This window comes from Phyllobates terribilis, unplaced genomic scaffold, assembly GCF_046119375.1.
Source record: "Phyllobates terribilis strain yellow unplaced genomic scaffold, ASM4611937v1 Scaffold_2__4_contigs__length_985480577, whole genome shotgun sequence".
NCBI classification, from domain to species: domain Eukaryota; kingdom Metazoa; phylum Chordata; class Amphibia; order Anura; family Dendrobatidae; genus Phyllobates; species Phyllobates terribilis.
Window position 1 is genome coordinate 967,792,623 of NW_027362762.1, and position 14,663 is coordinate 967,807,285.

Sequence of the window (14,663 nt, forward strand, 5' to 3'; positions counted from 1 at the left end):
TTCTGCTGGTGCTGTCACTGTGTACATACATTACATTACTGATCCTGAGTTACATCCTGTATTATACTCCAGAGCTGCACTCACTATTCTGCTGGTGCAGTCACTGTGTACATACATTACATTACTGATCCTGAGTTACATCCTGTATTATACTCCAGAGCTGCACTCACTATTCTGCTGGTGAAGTCGCTTAGAAATGTATTATACATGTGGAGAATGTGCGGTGTCTTTGAGAATTACATTTATTAATTGTGAAATTTCTCACTTTTGAAGGGACATGTCTTTCACATGACGATTCGTTGCATTGACCTGAGGACTGCGATGGCAAAAACCCGATTGGAGACATTAGCACTTCAGCGACAGCCTCTCCTCCACTTCTCCCACTGTAGAAATGAGGCCGTGGGCCTCCACAATCCATAGCAGCATTCAGCTTTCACAGCCGCTACCTGACATTGTGCTTCATGCCACACGTTCTCTGTCTCCTTCTTCTGAATCCAGACACCACAAAGGAGAAGGATGAATCAGTACATGGGCTGCCTCCTGCTGCTCAGCTTCCTATGGGACACCACCACCAGCTATGGACCGAACACCAGAGCCCAGAAGAAGGGAGACATCATACTCGGCGGCCTCTTCCCCATTCATTTTGGAGTTAATTCTAAGGATGAGATCCTGGAGTCCAGACCTGAATCCCTGGAATGTAACAGGTAATGGATGTGCAATATCAGGGTGAGGAGGTTACCCACTATTTCGGGTCACATGCTCAGGGCTGCCCAATAGGGAGATGTTTGAGCTTTTGCCTTCTATGGCTGGTGACCAGATACACAGGTGGAGAAATTTGTAACGACTGTCTTGAAATTTATAAAACAATTATGGCAAATATCAGCATTTGCTGGTGTAATAAGCGGTATGGTGAGCAAATTCCCCCATGTACCCCATTATTTAGAGTTCCTGGGGAGGTCCTGGGCGAGCCGGAGTTAAACATTATTATCTCAGGTGCATCTTAGTAAAGCAGAAGAATATAAAACGTGTCTCGCCTGCCTGATTGTCCCTGGTGTGTCTCTTCCTTATCGATTACAGCGCCAACATATCAATGCTTTACAGTGATTGACAGGAGGAGGAGGAGGTGAGCTGTGACATCACCTATTGTGAATGGTGGATCCTGTGTCATCTGCTGTATATAGAGGTGTTATTAGTCATTGAACAGGAGGAGGAGGTGAGCTGTGACATCACCTATTGTGAATGGTGGATCCTGAGTCATCTGCTGTATATAGAGGTGTTATCAGTCATTGTACAGGAGGAGGAGGTGAGCTGTGACATCACCTATTGTGAATGGTGGATCCTGTGTCATCTGCTGTATATAGAGGTGTTATTAGTCATTGAACAGGAGGAGGAGGTGAGCTGTGACATCACCTATTGTGAATGGTGCATCCTGTGTCATCTGCTGTATATAGAGTTGTTATCAGTCATTATAGAGGAGGAGGAGGAGGTGAGCTGTGACATCACGTATTGTGAATGGTGGATCCTGTGTTATCTACTTTTTGTATAATATACCTTTCATTGCAATCGTGAAACTGTTGAACAGTCTTCTCTACGAAACAAGAAGTGTAGTCTACTGTAAGAGCTAGAAGACGGTATGATTTTTTTATATATAGATCGTGATATGAAAAATTAGAAAAAAAAATTAAATATCAAACATACATTTACCATAAAGAAAACTGATTGAAGCAATAGATGATTTTTACGAGCTCGGTGGTTGGGCTTTCGACCAGGCGTTGGGCAGCCAGTCCTCACTATGAATGGTCCATCTCTCCAGCTGTCAGGTCGCTCTGTCCATGATACACGGACATTGGTTCCCCTATACCGCCCACTCCACACTACACTCACGCGTGTCCTGTCACATGACTGATAGCAGCGCCGTCACTCAGAATCATCCATCACTGCGGATCGTTTTCTGATTTATAGTTATATCAACCTATAGATACGTGTTTTCCTGTAATTACATTGAGCACTCATGTTAGCCAAGGAAAATGCCTTTCATTTTGAATAATTACTGATTCAGGCCGACAACCCTATCATGACTTCATGAATGCCAACTGACCCGGATTTGTCAGACCGGTCCTGATTTTTTTGGAAACGGTCCTGGAAAATTTGTACTAAAATGGCAGAGTTTACATACACGCTACCCCCGGTTGGTCTTTCAAGGTAGGATTTGTCTTGGTCAAGTAAAGGGACTGGGGTCCGGACTAAATCTGCTTGAAATTGCCAATTTAGTGTTGGTAACTCTGTGAATGCTGGACTTATTATGGGCTCTCTGCCCCATCAGGCTGTTTACACTCATTACAATATCTCCGGATTATAATTATAAAACCATTCAGGAAACCAGTCAAGGATGTGAGTTATGGAGCCGCTTCCTTCTCGGCGGCACATCAAGCGCAGATGCCCGGTGATCAGGTCTGCTTGTCTGACTTGGTGCCAGTTCCCGTGTTAAGATTTGTCCTCGGAAACCTTGAAACCTTGTCAGAAGCGTAACCCCTTTATCCCCGAGGGTGGTTTGCACGTTAATGACCGAGCCAATTTTTACAACCACTGTCACTTTATGTGGTAATAACTCTGGAACGCTTTAACGGATCCTCCTGATCTGATTCTGTGACATATAGTGATGAGCGAGCATGCTCGCTACTGCTCACTGCTGGAGATGCTCGGCGCTCGCCAAGTATTTCTGGGGTTGCTCGGCGGGAGCTCGGGTCCCCTCCCTGCATGTTTGTCGCTCTTTAGAGAGCCAATGAACATGCAGGGATTGTCTGCCACACACTGTAATGCTGCAGCCATGTTGGTTGTGGCGTTACAGTGATTAGCTGGCCGCACAGTGTCATCAGGTCTATATCAGACCGGGCGCCGCCATGCTCGTCACAGTCTACTCCGCAATGAGGCAGAGTAGGGAGAGGTGCTGCTGAGCTAAGGAGAGATTTGCTTGTTTCTAGTTAGTGTAGATAGAAGAGAAGTATATTACACATTTCCATCTCAACAAACAGTCCTTCTGAGGACTAATCCATCTGCAGAGATATCAGGCAGGCAGTGTATATAGCAGACTGCAGTGCATATAGCACAAGAGGCTCCATTCCAGTTCTGCCTTCTGCTGCTGCTGCTGTTAGATATTTCTAGACATAGCCCCAGGTCTCAGGGCCCAGGAGTAATTTTTTTTTTTTGGATCTTAATCCTCATTATTTGCTTAAAAAGCAATCCAGAGAATACTGTTTTTCTGCGCCATTTGCTTGTTGGCACTGCAGAATACAGCCAGGTCCTTTCCATATTACAGCGCTAGAAATCCAGCTATTTAAAACTGTGGTTTGTCCGTCACACAGATCACATATAATTGCGCTGAAAATACTGCCATTTCTGGCCTCCATCAAAATTTAGTTTCAGTGTGTCAGTGATGCAATTGACACCAGTTTGCTTTTAAAAATAGTTACCTGCAGGCCAGTTATTTAAAACTGTGGTTTGTCCGTCACACAGATCACATATAAGTTCGCTCCAAATTCAGCCATTTGTAGTGAGCGTGGAAGATATTGTCCTCCATTTAAAATGGGCAAGACGCGTGGCAAGTGATGGGGAACTGGACGTGATGGTGATGGTGCATACAGAGGCCGAGGCCCTTGGCAAGCTGAAATTGTGCCACAACAAACACCCACATCTTCTCACCTGACCTTCCTGTCCCAATTAATAGGGGACCGCAGAGCACTATTGAACACAGAGCAGTGTCAAAAGGTGGATAGCAGATAATGCTTCCAGTCACTTAGCCACCACCACCACCACCCCCCTGTCTTCCACATGGTCAAGTCTCAGTAGCCGTGAGTCTGGACTGCATATTCCTCACCCTGATCCTCCTTCCTCCCACCATGCCGAGTGCCCGGAGACAACTGATCCCACACTTGGACACTCCGAAGAGCTGTTTACTTTTCCATTTATAGATTTGGGTCTCTCGCCCGGTCCACTTGAAGCGGGGCACGAGGAGATCGCGTGTAGCGATGCCCAAATATTTGAGCAGCCATGGTCACACGAAGGCGACGGTGGGAAAGTGTCACACGAGGTGGACGATGATGAGACTCAATTGCCAGAAAGAAAGGAGGAGGACCAGCGTGCGGAAGAGGAAGACGAGGTGGTGGAAGATATAGTAACTGACCCAACCTGGCAGGAGGACACGCAGAGCGAGGACAGCAGCACACAGGGGGAGGGAGGCAGAGCACCCCAAGAGGCAGGATAGAAGCAGTGTGGTGACCGCAGACAGAAGGCGGGCAACCGTTCTCCGTAACACCAACACGAAGGAAGTTGCCATTACAAATGTTAGGTCTTCCCGAGTCTGGTTGTTTTTTAAAGACTCTGCCGATAACCCCAAAAAGGCCATTTGCGCCACCTGCCAGGCCAGCATCAGCAGGGGTGGCAAAACTACCAGCCTGACCACCACCAGCATGATCAGGCACATGGCAGCAAAGCACCCGACTTTGTGGGCCGAACCCCAGGGTCCAGGAACAGTGTCTGCGGGTGGCACCACTGCTTCTTCCGCTGTTGTGCATGCAAGCCAATCCCCTGTCCATGGTGCATGCGAAGATGCCTCCTGCCCTGCACCTGTCGTTGCGCACTCTCAAGTAGCAGCATCAGGAAGCACGTCCACATCCTTGTCCCAGCACCATTTAGTTGTCCATACCCCAGTCCTTGGAACGCAAGCGCAAATACGCAGCCAACGCCCCACAGGCCACACTACTAAATTCCCACACTTCGCAACTGCTTGCGCTCATAATGTTGCCTTTTAGGTTCGTGGAGACATAAGCATTCTGCAACCTGATGGCGGCGGCCGTCCCTCGGTACTCGGTCCCCAGCCACCACTGTTTCTCCCAGTGTGCCATCCCCGCATTACACAAGCACGTGTCCCAAAATATTAGCCATGCCATCAACAACGCAGTTACCGGGAAAGTCCACCTAACCACGGACACGTGGACAAGTGCTTGTGGGCTGGGGCGGTACATCTCGCTGACGGCACACTGGGTTAACATAGTGGAAGCCGGGACCCAGTCGGACCTTGGGACGGAACACGTCCTCCCGATGCAAAGAATTGCGGGCCATAGGTCAATCAGGGTTGCCCCCACAGTCTACAGCTCCTGCACCTCATCCTCCTCAGCCTCCTCCTCCTCTTCAGCCTCCATCTCTGAAATGACCACATCAGTCACAAGCTGGAAGCACTGCAGCACTGCCTCAGCCAAGCGGCAACAGGCTGTGCTGAAGCTAATATGCTTAGGTGACAGGCAGATCTGTGGCTCACACCTCTTAACCTACAGCCAGGCATAGTGGTGTGTGACAATGGCCGGAACCTGGTGGCGGCTCTGAGGCGAGGCGAGCTCACACACGTACCATGCCTGGCCCATGTGCTTAACCTCATGGTTCAGCAGTTTCTCAAATCCTACCCAGAGCTGCTGGATCTGCTTGCTAAAGTACGCCGCCTGTGTGCCAATTTTAGAAAGTCTCCTACAGCTTCTGTCGCCCTTGCAGTGTTTCAGCAGCGTTTGCAGCTTCCGGTTCACAGACTGGTGTGTGATGTCCCCACGCGTTGGAACTCTACACTGCAGATGTTGGGAAGGATTTGTGAGCAGAAGAGGGCAGTTGTTGAGTACCAGCATCAAGAAGACCGTCAGTATTCAGTACAGACTCCACACATAAGACCTCAGGAGTGGACATGGATGTCAGACATATGTACCATCCTCCAAAAATTTGAGGACTTCACCAAGATGGTGAGCGGCGATGACGCCATAATTAGCATCACCATCCCGCTCTTCTGTCTTCTGAAACGCTCTCTGCTCACAATCAAAGAGGATGCATTGCAGGTGAAGCATGATGAAATGGAGCAAGGAACCATACAGGTTGATTACACACAGCCCAGCCTCATCTCATCCCAACGTGGATTGGGTGACAATGAGAAGGATGAGGATGAGGAAGGACAGGAGCTAGTTTCATGCGCTATAGAGGGTACTACCTGCACAACTGTCATACCGTCTGTTCAGCGTGGATGACCTGAGGACAGGGAGGAGGAGGAGGAGGAGGAGGATGAGGAGGAGAGCATGGTCAGTCGTCCTCTTAGTGAGGACACGGAAGTTTTGCCTGTTAGTAGTCTGGCACGCATGGCTGACTTTATGTTACGCTGCCTTTCTCATGACCCTCGCATTCTCAAAATTTTGGGTGACAGTCATTACTGGTTGGGGACACTTCTAGACCCACGCTACAAGGAGAACTTTATATCTCTTATTCCTATGGCGGACACGTCTGGGGCAGTACCAGAAGACCCTTGTTGCGGAACTCTTAAAAAATTCCCATCTGAAAACGCTGGCGGCAGAGGGCACAGTTAGTTGAACAACCAAGGAGTACAGCCGAGAGAGACACAACTCCAATCCAGCAGAGGCAGGGGAACACCGTCAAAGTTCTGGGAGAGTTTTCTCAGCCCCTCCCATCGCACAGGCCCTGAGGCGCGGGGTACTCTCACAAGGAGTGCAAAGTTTGGGAAGATGCTGAGGGAGTACCTTGCCGACCGTACCAACATCCTCCGTGATGTTTTGCCACCCCTGCCTTATAATTGTTGGGTATCCAAGCTGGACACATGGAATGAACTGGCTCTCTATGCCTTGGAGGTCCTGGCCTGCCCTGCCGCTAGCGTTTTATCAGACAGGGTTTTTAGTGCCGCTGGTGGAATTATAACTGATAAACACATCCGCCTGTCAACTGAAAATGCTGACAGGCTGACTCTTATAAAAATGAACAAGGGCTGGATTGGGCCAGACTTCTCAACACCACCGAATGATAGCAGCGTAACATAAACTCAAATCCAGTGTCTTTTTTTGGGAGGTGTATTCCCATGTACCTTTCACACCCAGACATGGGTATATGCTTCCTGATTTTGGCTATTTGCTCTTGTCCTCCTCCTTCTCCTCATCCTCGTCCTCCACCACCATATCACCAGGGTGACCATGGTCCTTGATGCAACACCCACATAATTTGTTTAAAGGGTGTTTATGATGCCCGTAAAAAAAAAATTTGTATACAGTATGTTCATGTATACCCCCCAGGGGTAAATGTTTGTCAGCCCAAACACTTAGTGCATGGGCATTACAAGTATAGGACCCGCTCCTTTCTAATGGGAACATTTTTTTTTATGAGGTCCTCCTCATGTCTCTTCCAAGGGGCATTGGAGTGCCTCACAATTTTTGGCAGCCCTTGCATTTACTGCATAGGCAAACACTGTGGGAGACCCAGTTCCTAATAAGGGGACCATTTTTTCATGAGGCCCTCTACGTCTCTTCCAAGGGACATTGGAGTGCCTCACAATTTTTGGCAGCCCTTACATTCCCTGCATAGGCCAACACTATGGGTGACACACTTCCTAATAATGGGAACATTGTTTTCAGGAGGCTCTCTGACCTCCACATCTCTTCCAAGGGGTATTGGAGTAGGTCCAAATTTTTGGCAGCCCTTGCATTCACTGCATAGGCAAACAGTATGGGAGACCCACTTCCTAATAATGGGAACATTGTTTTCAGGAGGCCCTCCTCTTAGTCTCTTCAAAGGGGTATTGGAGTGCATCCAAATTTTGGGCAGCCCTGCCACTCACTGCATACGCAATAACAGTATAGGATACCCACTTTTAGTAATGGTAACAACAAAGCATAGGCGGCTGATGGCTCTCTAAGAATAGTGAGGGCCGACTGCTGGCCCTTTAAGAATAGTAAAGGCCGCCTGATGGCCCTATAAAAATAGGCTTTGTGACTTTCAGAGTCCCTCCTTCATAAATGAAACAGGATGTGTCTGATGATGTCGCACACAGCACATGGCCAGATAAAAAATGTTAAAATGACATTTCCCGGTGAATGCATTTGTTACGGTTGAAAGCAAGGCAAAAGTGCAAAAACGCATCAAAAACGCTATGTGTGAACATAGCCCAAGGTGTGGAGGAGTATTTTTGTTTTTGGTTATTTATTTTGCCTTATATACAAGTCATTACCCTGGAAAGGATGTAACATATTTCCCAGGAAAATCTATTTTGGTTTCCTTTTTGTAGGTTTTATTATGAGTCCGTAAAAGTAGCGTAATACCTCTGACATCGTTGTTGACAGCAGTGACCTGGGAGTCAGAAATGCTTCCAGGGTTCTTCCTCATGCTGTCTCCATGCCATTTGAGCACTGTTCCCATCGATTTGGGCAATTTGTAGTCCCTCAGCAGACCGCCAGGGGGAGCAGCCTGAAAAATGCTGGAGTTTCCCATAGACTTACATTGGGCTCGTTGCTTGGGTCGAGCACTCGAGCATTTTAGTGCTCGCCCATCACTAGTGACAATACTGTACTTCATGATAGTGGTAAAATTTCTTCGATATGACTTGCGTTTATTTGTGGAAAAAAACGGAAATTTGGTAAAAATTTTGAACATTTTGCAATATTCAAACTTTGAATTTTTATGCCCTTAAATCAGAGAGATATGTCACACAAAATAATTAATAAATAACATTTCCCACATGTCTACTTTACATCAGCACAATTTTTGCAACAATTTTTTTTGTTAGGAAGTTATAAGGGTTAAAAGTTGACCAGCGATTTCTCATTTTTCCAGCAAAGTTTACAAAACCATTTTTTTTTTTAGGGACCACATCACATTTGAAGTGACTTTAAGGGGCCTATATGACAGAAAATAAGGTGCTCAAAACCACATTCAAGAAGGTTCTTAACCCTTCACATGCTTCACAGGAACCGAAGCAATGTGGAAGGAAAAACTTAACACTTAACCTTTTTTCACAAAAATTTTAATTCAGACCCCAATTTTCTTGGTTTCGCAAGGGTAAGAAAAAATGGACCACAGAATTTGTTGTGCAATTTCTCATGAGCATGCAGATACCCCATATGTGGGGGAAAACCACTGCTTGGGCGCACGGCAGGGCTTGGAAGGGAAGGAGCGCCATTTGACTTTTTCAAGGCAAAATTGGCTGGAATCTAGAGCTGATGCCATGTCACGTTTGGAGAGCCCCTGATGCACCTAAACAGTAGAAACCCCCCACTAGTGACCCCATTTTGGAAACTACACCCCTCAAGGATTTTATCAAGGAGTCTAGTGAGCATATTGAACCCAGAGGTATGAGACAGAATTTGATAACATTAGGTCATCATATTGAATAAGTTGTCATTAGTCTTGAGTGCAAGTGCTCGCTACTTGAGTTTGCATTGGGTGCTCGAGTATGCATGCTCAAGTGACATGCTCGAGTCTCCGCCCCACATGTTTTGCGGCTGTTAGACACCCAAAAAAAAACATGCGGGGATTGCCACTGTATGGCAGGCAATCCCCGAGTGTTTTTTTTAGCTGTGGGGAGAGCACCTTAGTGTTGCACACGCTGGAGGTCACTGGAGCGGAGGTCACAGTGACTCGCCGGTGCCAGCGCACAAGATCCCTCCTGTATAATGAGCATAGAAGGGAGGAAGAAGTGCGCAGGCGCGGGATCTGGCCACGGTGGGGAGGGAGGAAACATTGTAATTAAAACAGTAGGCGGGATTTCTTGCAGGCCCCGGGACGGGAACACATCAGAAACCAGAATGAATAAAGAGACATTTCACACCAACAAGACTTCTAATATGAGGCATACAGGTAGGTATAGAGTTACATTTCTATCACCTGTATGCCCATAGTAGAGGTCAGATATCTCCCAGGGGGGACAGACCCCCATCAGACCTCTACTATGGACATACAGGTAGGTATAGAGTTACATTTCTATCACCTGTATGCCCATAGTAGAGGTCAGATATCTCCCAGGGGGGACAGACTCCCATCAGACCTCTACTATGAGCCATACAGGTAGGTATAGAGTTACATTTCTATCACCTGTATGCCCATAGTAGAGGTCAGATATCTCCCAGGGGGGAGAGATTCCCATCAGACCTCTACTATGGCCATACAGGTAGGCATAGAGTTACATTTCTATCACCTGTATGCCCATAGTAGAGGTCAGATATCTCCCAGGGGGGACAGATTCCCATCAGACCTCTACTATGGGCATACAGGTAGGTATAGAGTTACATTTCTATAACCTGTATGGCCATAGTAGAGGTCAGATATCTCCCAGGGGGGACAGATTCCCATCAGACCTCTACTATGGCCATACAGGTAGGTATAGAGTTACATTTCTATCACCTGTATGCCCATAGTAGAGGTCAGATATCTCCCAGGGAGGACAGATTCCCATCAGACCTCTACTATGGCCATACAGGTAGGTATAGAGTTACATTTCTATCACCTGTGTGCCCATAGTAGAGGTCAGATATCTCCAGGGGGGACAGATTCCCATCAGACCTCTACTATGGCCATACAGGTAGGTATAGAGTTACATTTCTATCACCTGTATGTCCATAGTAGAGGTCAGATATCTCCCAGGGGGGACAGACTCCCATCAGACCTCTACTATGGCCATACAGGTAGGTATAGAGTTACATTTCTATCACCTGTGTGCCCATAGTAGAGGTCAGATATCTCCCGGGGGGGACAGACTCCCATCAGACCTCTACTATGGCCATACAGGTAGGTATAGAGTTACATTTCTATCACCTGTATGCCCATAGTAGAGGTCAGATATCTCCAGGGGGGACAGACTCCCATCAGACCTCTACTATGGCCATACAGGTAGGTATAGAGTTACATTTCTATCACCTGTATGTCCATAGTAGAGGTCAGATATCTCCCAGGGGGGACAGACTCCCATCAGCCCTCTACTATGGCCATACAGGTAGGTATAGAGTTACATTTCTATCACCTGTATGCCCATAGTAGAGGTCAGATATCTCCCAGGAGGGACAGATTCCCATCAGACCTCTACTATGGCCATACAGGTAGGTATAGAGTTACATTTCTATCACCTGTATGTCCATAGTAGAGGTCAGATATCTCCCAGGGGGGACAGATTCCCATCAGACCTCTACTATGGCCATACAGGTAGGTATAGAGTTACATTTCTATCACCTGTATGTCCATAGTAGAGGTCAGATATCTCCAGGGGGGACAGACCCCCATCAGACCTCTACTATGGCCATACAGGTAGGTATAGAGTTACATTTCTATCACCTGTATGTCCATAGTAGAGGTCAGATATCTCCAGGGGGGACAGACTCCCATCAGACCTCTACTATGGCCATACAGGTAGGTATAGAGTTACATTTCTATCACCTGTGTGCCCATAGTAGAGGTCAGATATCTCCCGGGGAGGACAGATTCCCATCAGACCTCTACTATGGCCATACAGGTAGGTATAGAGTTACATTTCTATCTCCTGTATGCCCATAGTAGAGGTCAGATATCTCCCAGGGGGGACAGACTCCCATCAGCCCTCTACTATGGCCATACAGGTAGGTATAGAGTTACATTTCTATCACCTGTATGTCCATAGTAGAGGTCAGATATCTTCCAGGGGGGACAGACTCCCATCAGACCTCTACTATGGCCATACAGGTAGGTATAGAGTTACATTTCTATCACCTGTATGCCCATAGTAGAGGTCAGATATCTCCCAGGGGGGACAGACTCCCATCAGACCTCTACTATGGCCATACAGGTAGGTATAGAGTTACATTTCTATCTCCTGTATGTCCATAGTAGAGGTCAGATATCTCCCAGGGGGGACAGATTCCCATCAGACCTCTACTATGGCCATACAGGTAGGTATAGAGTTACATTTCTATCACCTGTATGCCCATAGTAGAGGTCAGATATCTCCCAGGGGGGACAGATTCCCATCAGACCTCTACTATGGCCATACAGGTAGGTATAGAGTTACATTTCTATCACCTGTATGTCCATAGTAGAGGTCTGATATCTTCCAGGGGGGACAGGCTCCCATCAGACCTCTACTATGGCCATATAGGTAGGTATAGAGTTACATTTCTATCACCTGTATGCCCATAGTAGAGGTCAGATATCTCCCTGGGGGGACAGACTCCCATCAGACCTCTACTATGGCCATACAGGTAGGTATAGAGTTACATTTCTATCACCTGTATGTCCATAGTAGAGGTCTGATATCTTCCAGGGGGGACAGGCTCCCATCAGACCTCTACTATGGCCATACAGGTAGGTATAGAGGTACATTTCTATAACCTGTATGCCCATAGTAGAGGTCTGATATCTTCCAGGGGGGACAGATTCTCATCAGACCTCTACTATGGCCATACAGGTAGGTATAGAGTTACATTTCTATCACCTGTATGCCCATAGTAGAGGTCAGATATCTCCCAGGGGGGACATACTCCCATCAGACCTCTACTATGGCCATACAGGTAGGTATAGAGTTACATTTCTATCACCTGTATGTCCATAGTAGAGGTCAGATATCTCCCAGGGGGGACAGACTCCCATCAGACCTCTACTATGGCCATACAGGTAGGTATAGAGTTACATTTCTATCACCTGTATGCCCATAGTAGAGGTCAGATATCTCCCAGGGGGGACAGATTCCCATCAGACCTCTACTATGGCCATACAGGTAGGTATAGAGTTACATTTCTATCACCTGTATGCCCATAGTAGTGGTCTGATATCTTCCAGGGGGGACAGATTCTCATCTGACCTCTACTATGGCCATACAGGTAGGTATAGAGTTACATTTCTATCACCTGTATGTCCATAGTAGAGGTCAGATATCTCCCAGGGGGACAGACTCCCATCAGACCTCTACTATGGACATACAGGTAGGTATAGAGTTACATTTAGGGGGGACAGATTCCCATCAGACCTCTACTATGGCCATACAGGTAGGTATAGAGTTACATTTCTATCACCTGTATGTCCATAGTAGAGGTCAGATATCTCCCAGGGGGGACAGATTCCCATCAGACCTCTACTATGGCCATACAGGTAGGTATAGAGTTACATTTCTATCATCTGTATGTCCATAGTAGTGGTCTGATATCTTCCAGGGGGGACAGACTCCCATCAGACCTCTACTATGGCCATACAGGTAGGTATAGAGTTACATTTAGGGGGGACAGATTCCCATCAGACCTCTACTATGGCCATACAGGTAGGTATAGAGTTACATTTCTATCACCTGTATGCCCATAGTAGAGGTCAGATATCTCCCAGGGAGGACAGATTCCCATCAGACCTCTACTATGGCCATACAGGTAGGTATAGAGTTACATTTCTATCACCTGTGTGCCCATAGTAGAGGTCAGATATCTCCCAGGGGGGACAGATTCCCATCAGACCTCTACTATGAGCCATACAGGTAGGTATAGAGTTACATTTCTATCACCTGTGTGCCCATAGTAGAGGTCAGATATCTCCCAGGGGGGACAGATTCCCATCAGACCTCTACTATGAGCCATACAGGTAGGTATAGAGTTACATTTCTATCACCTGTGTGCCCATAGTAGAGGTCAGATATCCCCCAGGGGGGGCAGATTCCCATCAGACCTCTACTATGGCCATACAGGTAGGTATAGAGTTACATTTCTATCACCTGTATGTCCATAGTAGAGGTCAGATATCTCCCGGGGGGGACAGATTCCCATCAGACCTCTACTATGGCCATACAGGTAGGTATAGAGTTACATTTCTATCACCTGTATGTCCATAGTAGAGGTCTGATATCTTCCAGGGGGGACAGGCTCCCATCAGACCTCTACTATGGCCATATAGGTAGGTATAGAGTTACATTTCTATCACCTGTATGCCCATAGTAGAGGTCAGATATCTCCCTGGGGGGACAGACTCCCATCAGACCTCTACTATGGCCATACAGGTAGGTATAGAGTTACATTTCTATCACCTGTATGTCCATAGTAGAGGTCTGATATCTTCCAGGGGGGACAGGCTCCCATCAGACCTCTACTATGGCCATACAGGTAGGTATAGAGGTACATTTCTATAACCTGTATGCCCATAGTAGAGGTCTGATATCTTCCAGGGGGGACAGATTCTCATCAGACCTCTACTATGGCCATACAGGTAGGTATAGAGTTACATTTCTATCACCTGTATGCCCATAGTAGAGGTCAGATATCTCCCAGGGGGGACATACTCCCATCAGACCTCTACTATGGCCATACAGGTAGGTATAGAGTTACATTTCTATCACCTGTATGTCCATAGTAGAGGTCAGATATCTCCCAGGGGGGACAGACTCCCATCAGACCTCTACTATGGCCATACAGGTAGGTATAGAGTTACATTTCTATCACCTGTATGCCCATAGTAGAGGTCAGATATCTCCCAGGGGGGACAGATTCCCATCAGACCTCTACTATGGCCATACAGGTAGGTATAGAGTTACATTTCTATCACCTGTATGCCCATAGTAGTGGTCTGATATCTTCCAGGGGGGACAGATTCTCATCTGACCTCTACTATGGCCATACAGGTAGGTATAGAGTTACATTTCTATCACCTGTATGTCCATAGTAGAGGTCAGATATCTCCCAGGGGGACAGACTCCCATCAGACCTCTACTATGGACATACAGGTAGGTATAGAGTTACATTTAGGGGGGACAGATTCCCATCAGACCTCTACTATGGCCATACAGGTAGGTATAGAGTTACATTTCTATCACCTGTATGTCCATAGTAGAGGTCAGATATCTCCCAGGGGGGACAGATTCC

At 47.0% G+C, this 14,663-nt stretch overlaps 1 protein-coding gene across 1 annotated transcript in view; it reads left to right on the top strand.

Annotated features, from left to right (window-relative positions):
• Nucleotides 1-277: 277 nt before the first annotated feature.
• The window catches only part of CASR (calcium sensing receptor), a 73,312-nt gene continuing 58,926 nt past the window's right edge, over nt 278-14,663 (top strand). The window contains exon 1 of the mRNA XM_073668664.1: nt 278-704. Coding sequence (XP_073524765.1) covers nt 517-704 — 188 coding nt within the window. The 5' untranslated portion in view covers nt 278-516. The remainder of the gene's footprint in view (nt 705-14,663) is intronic.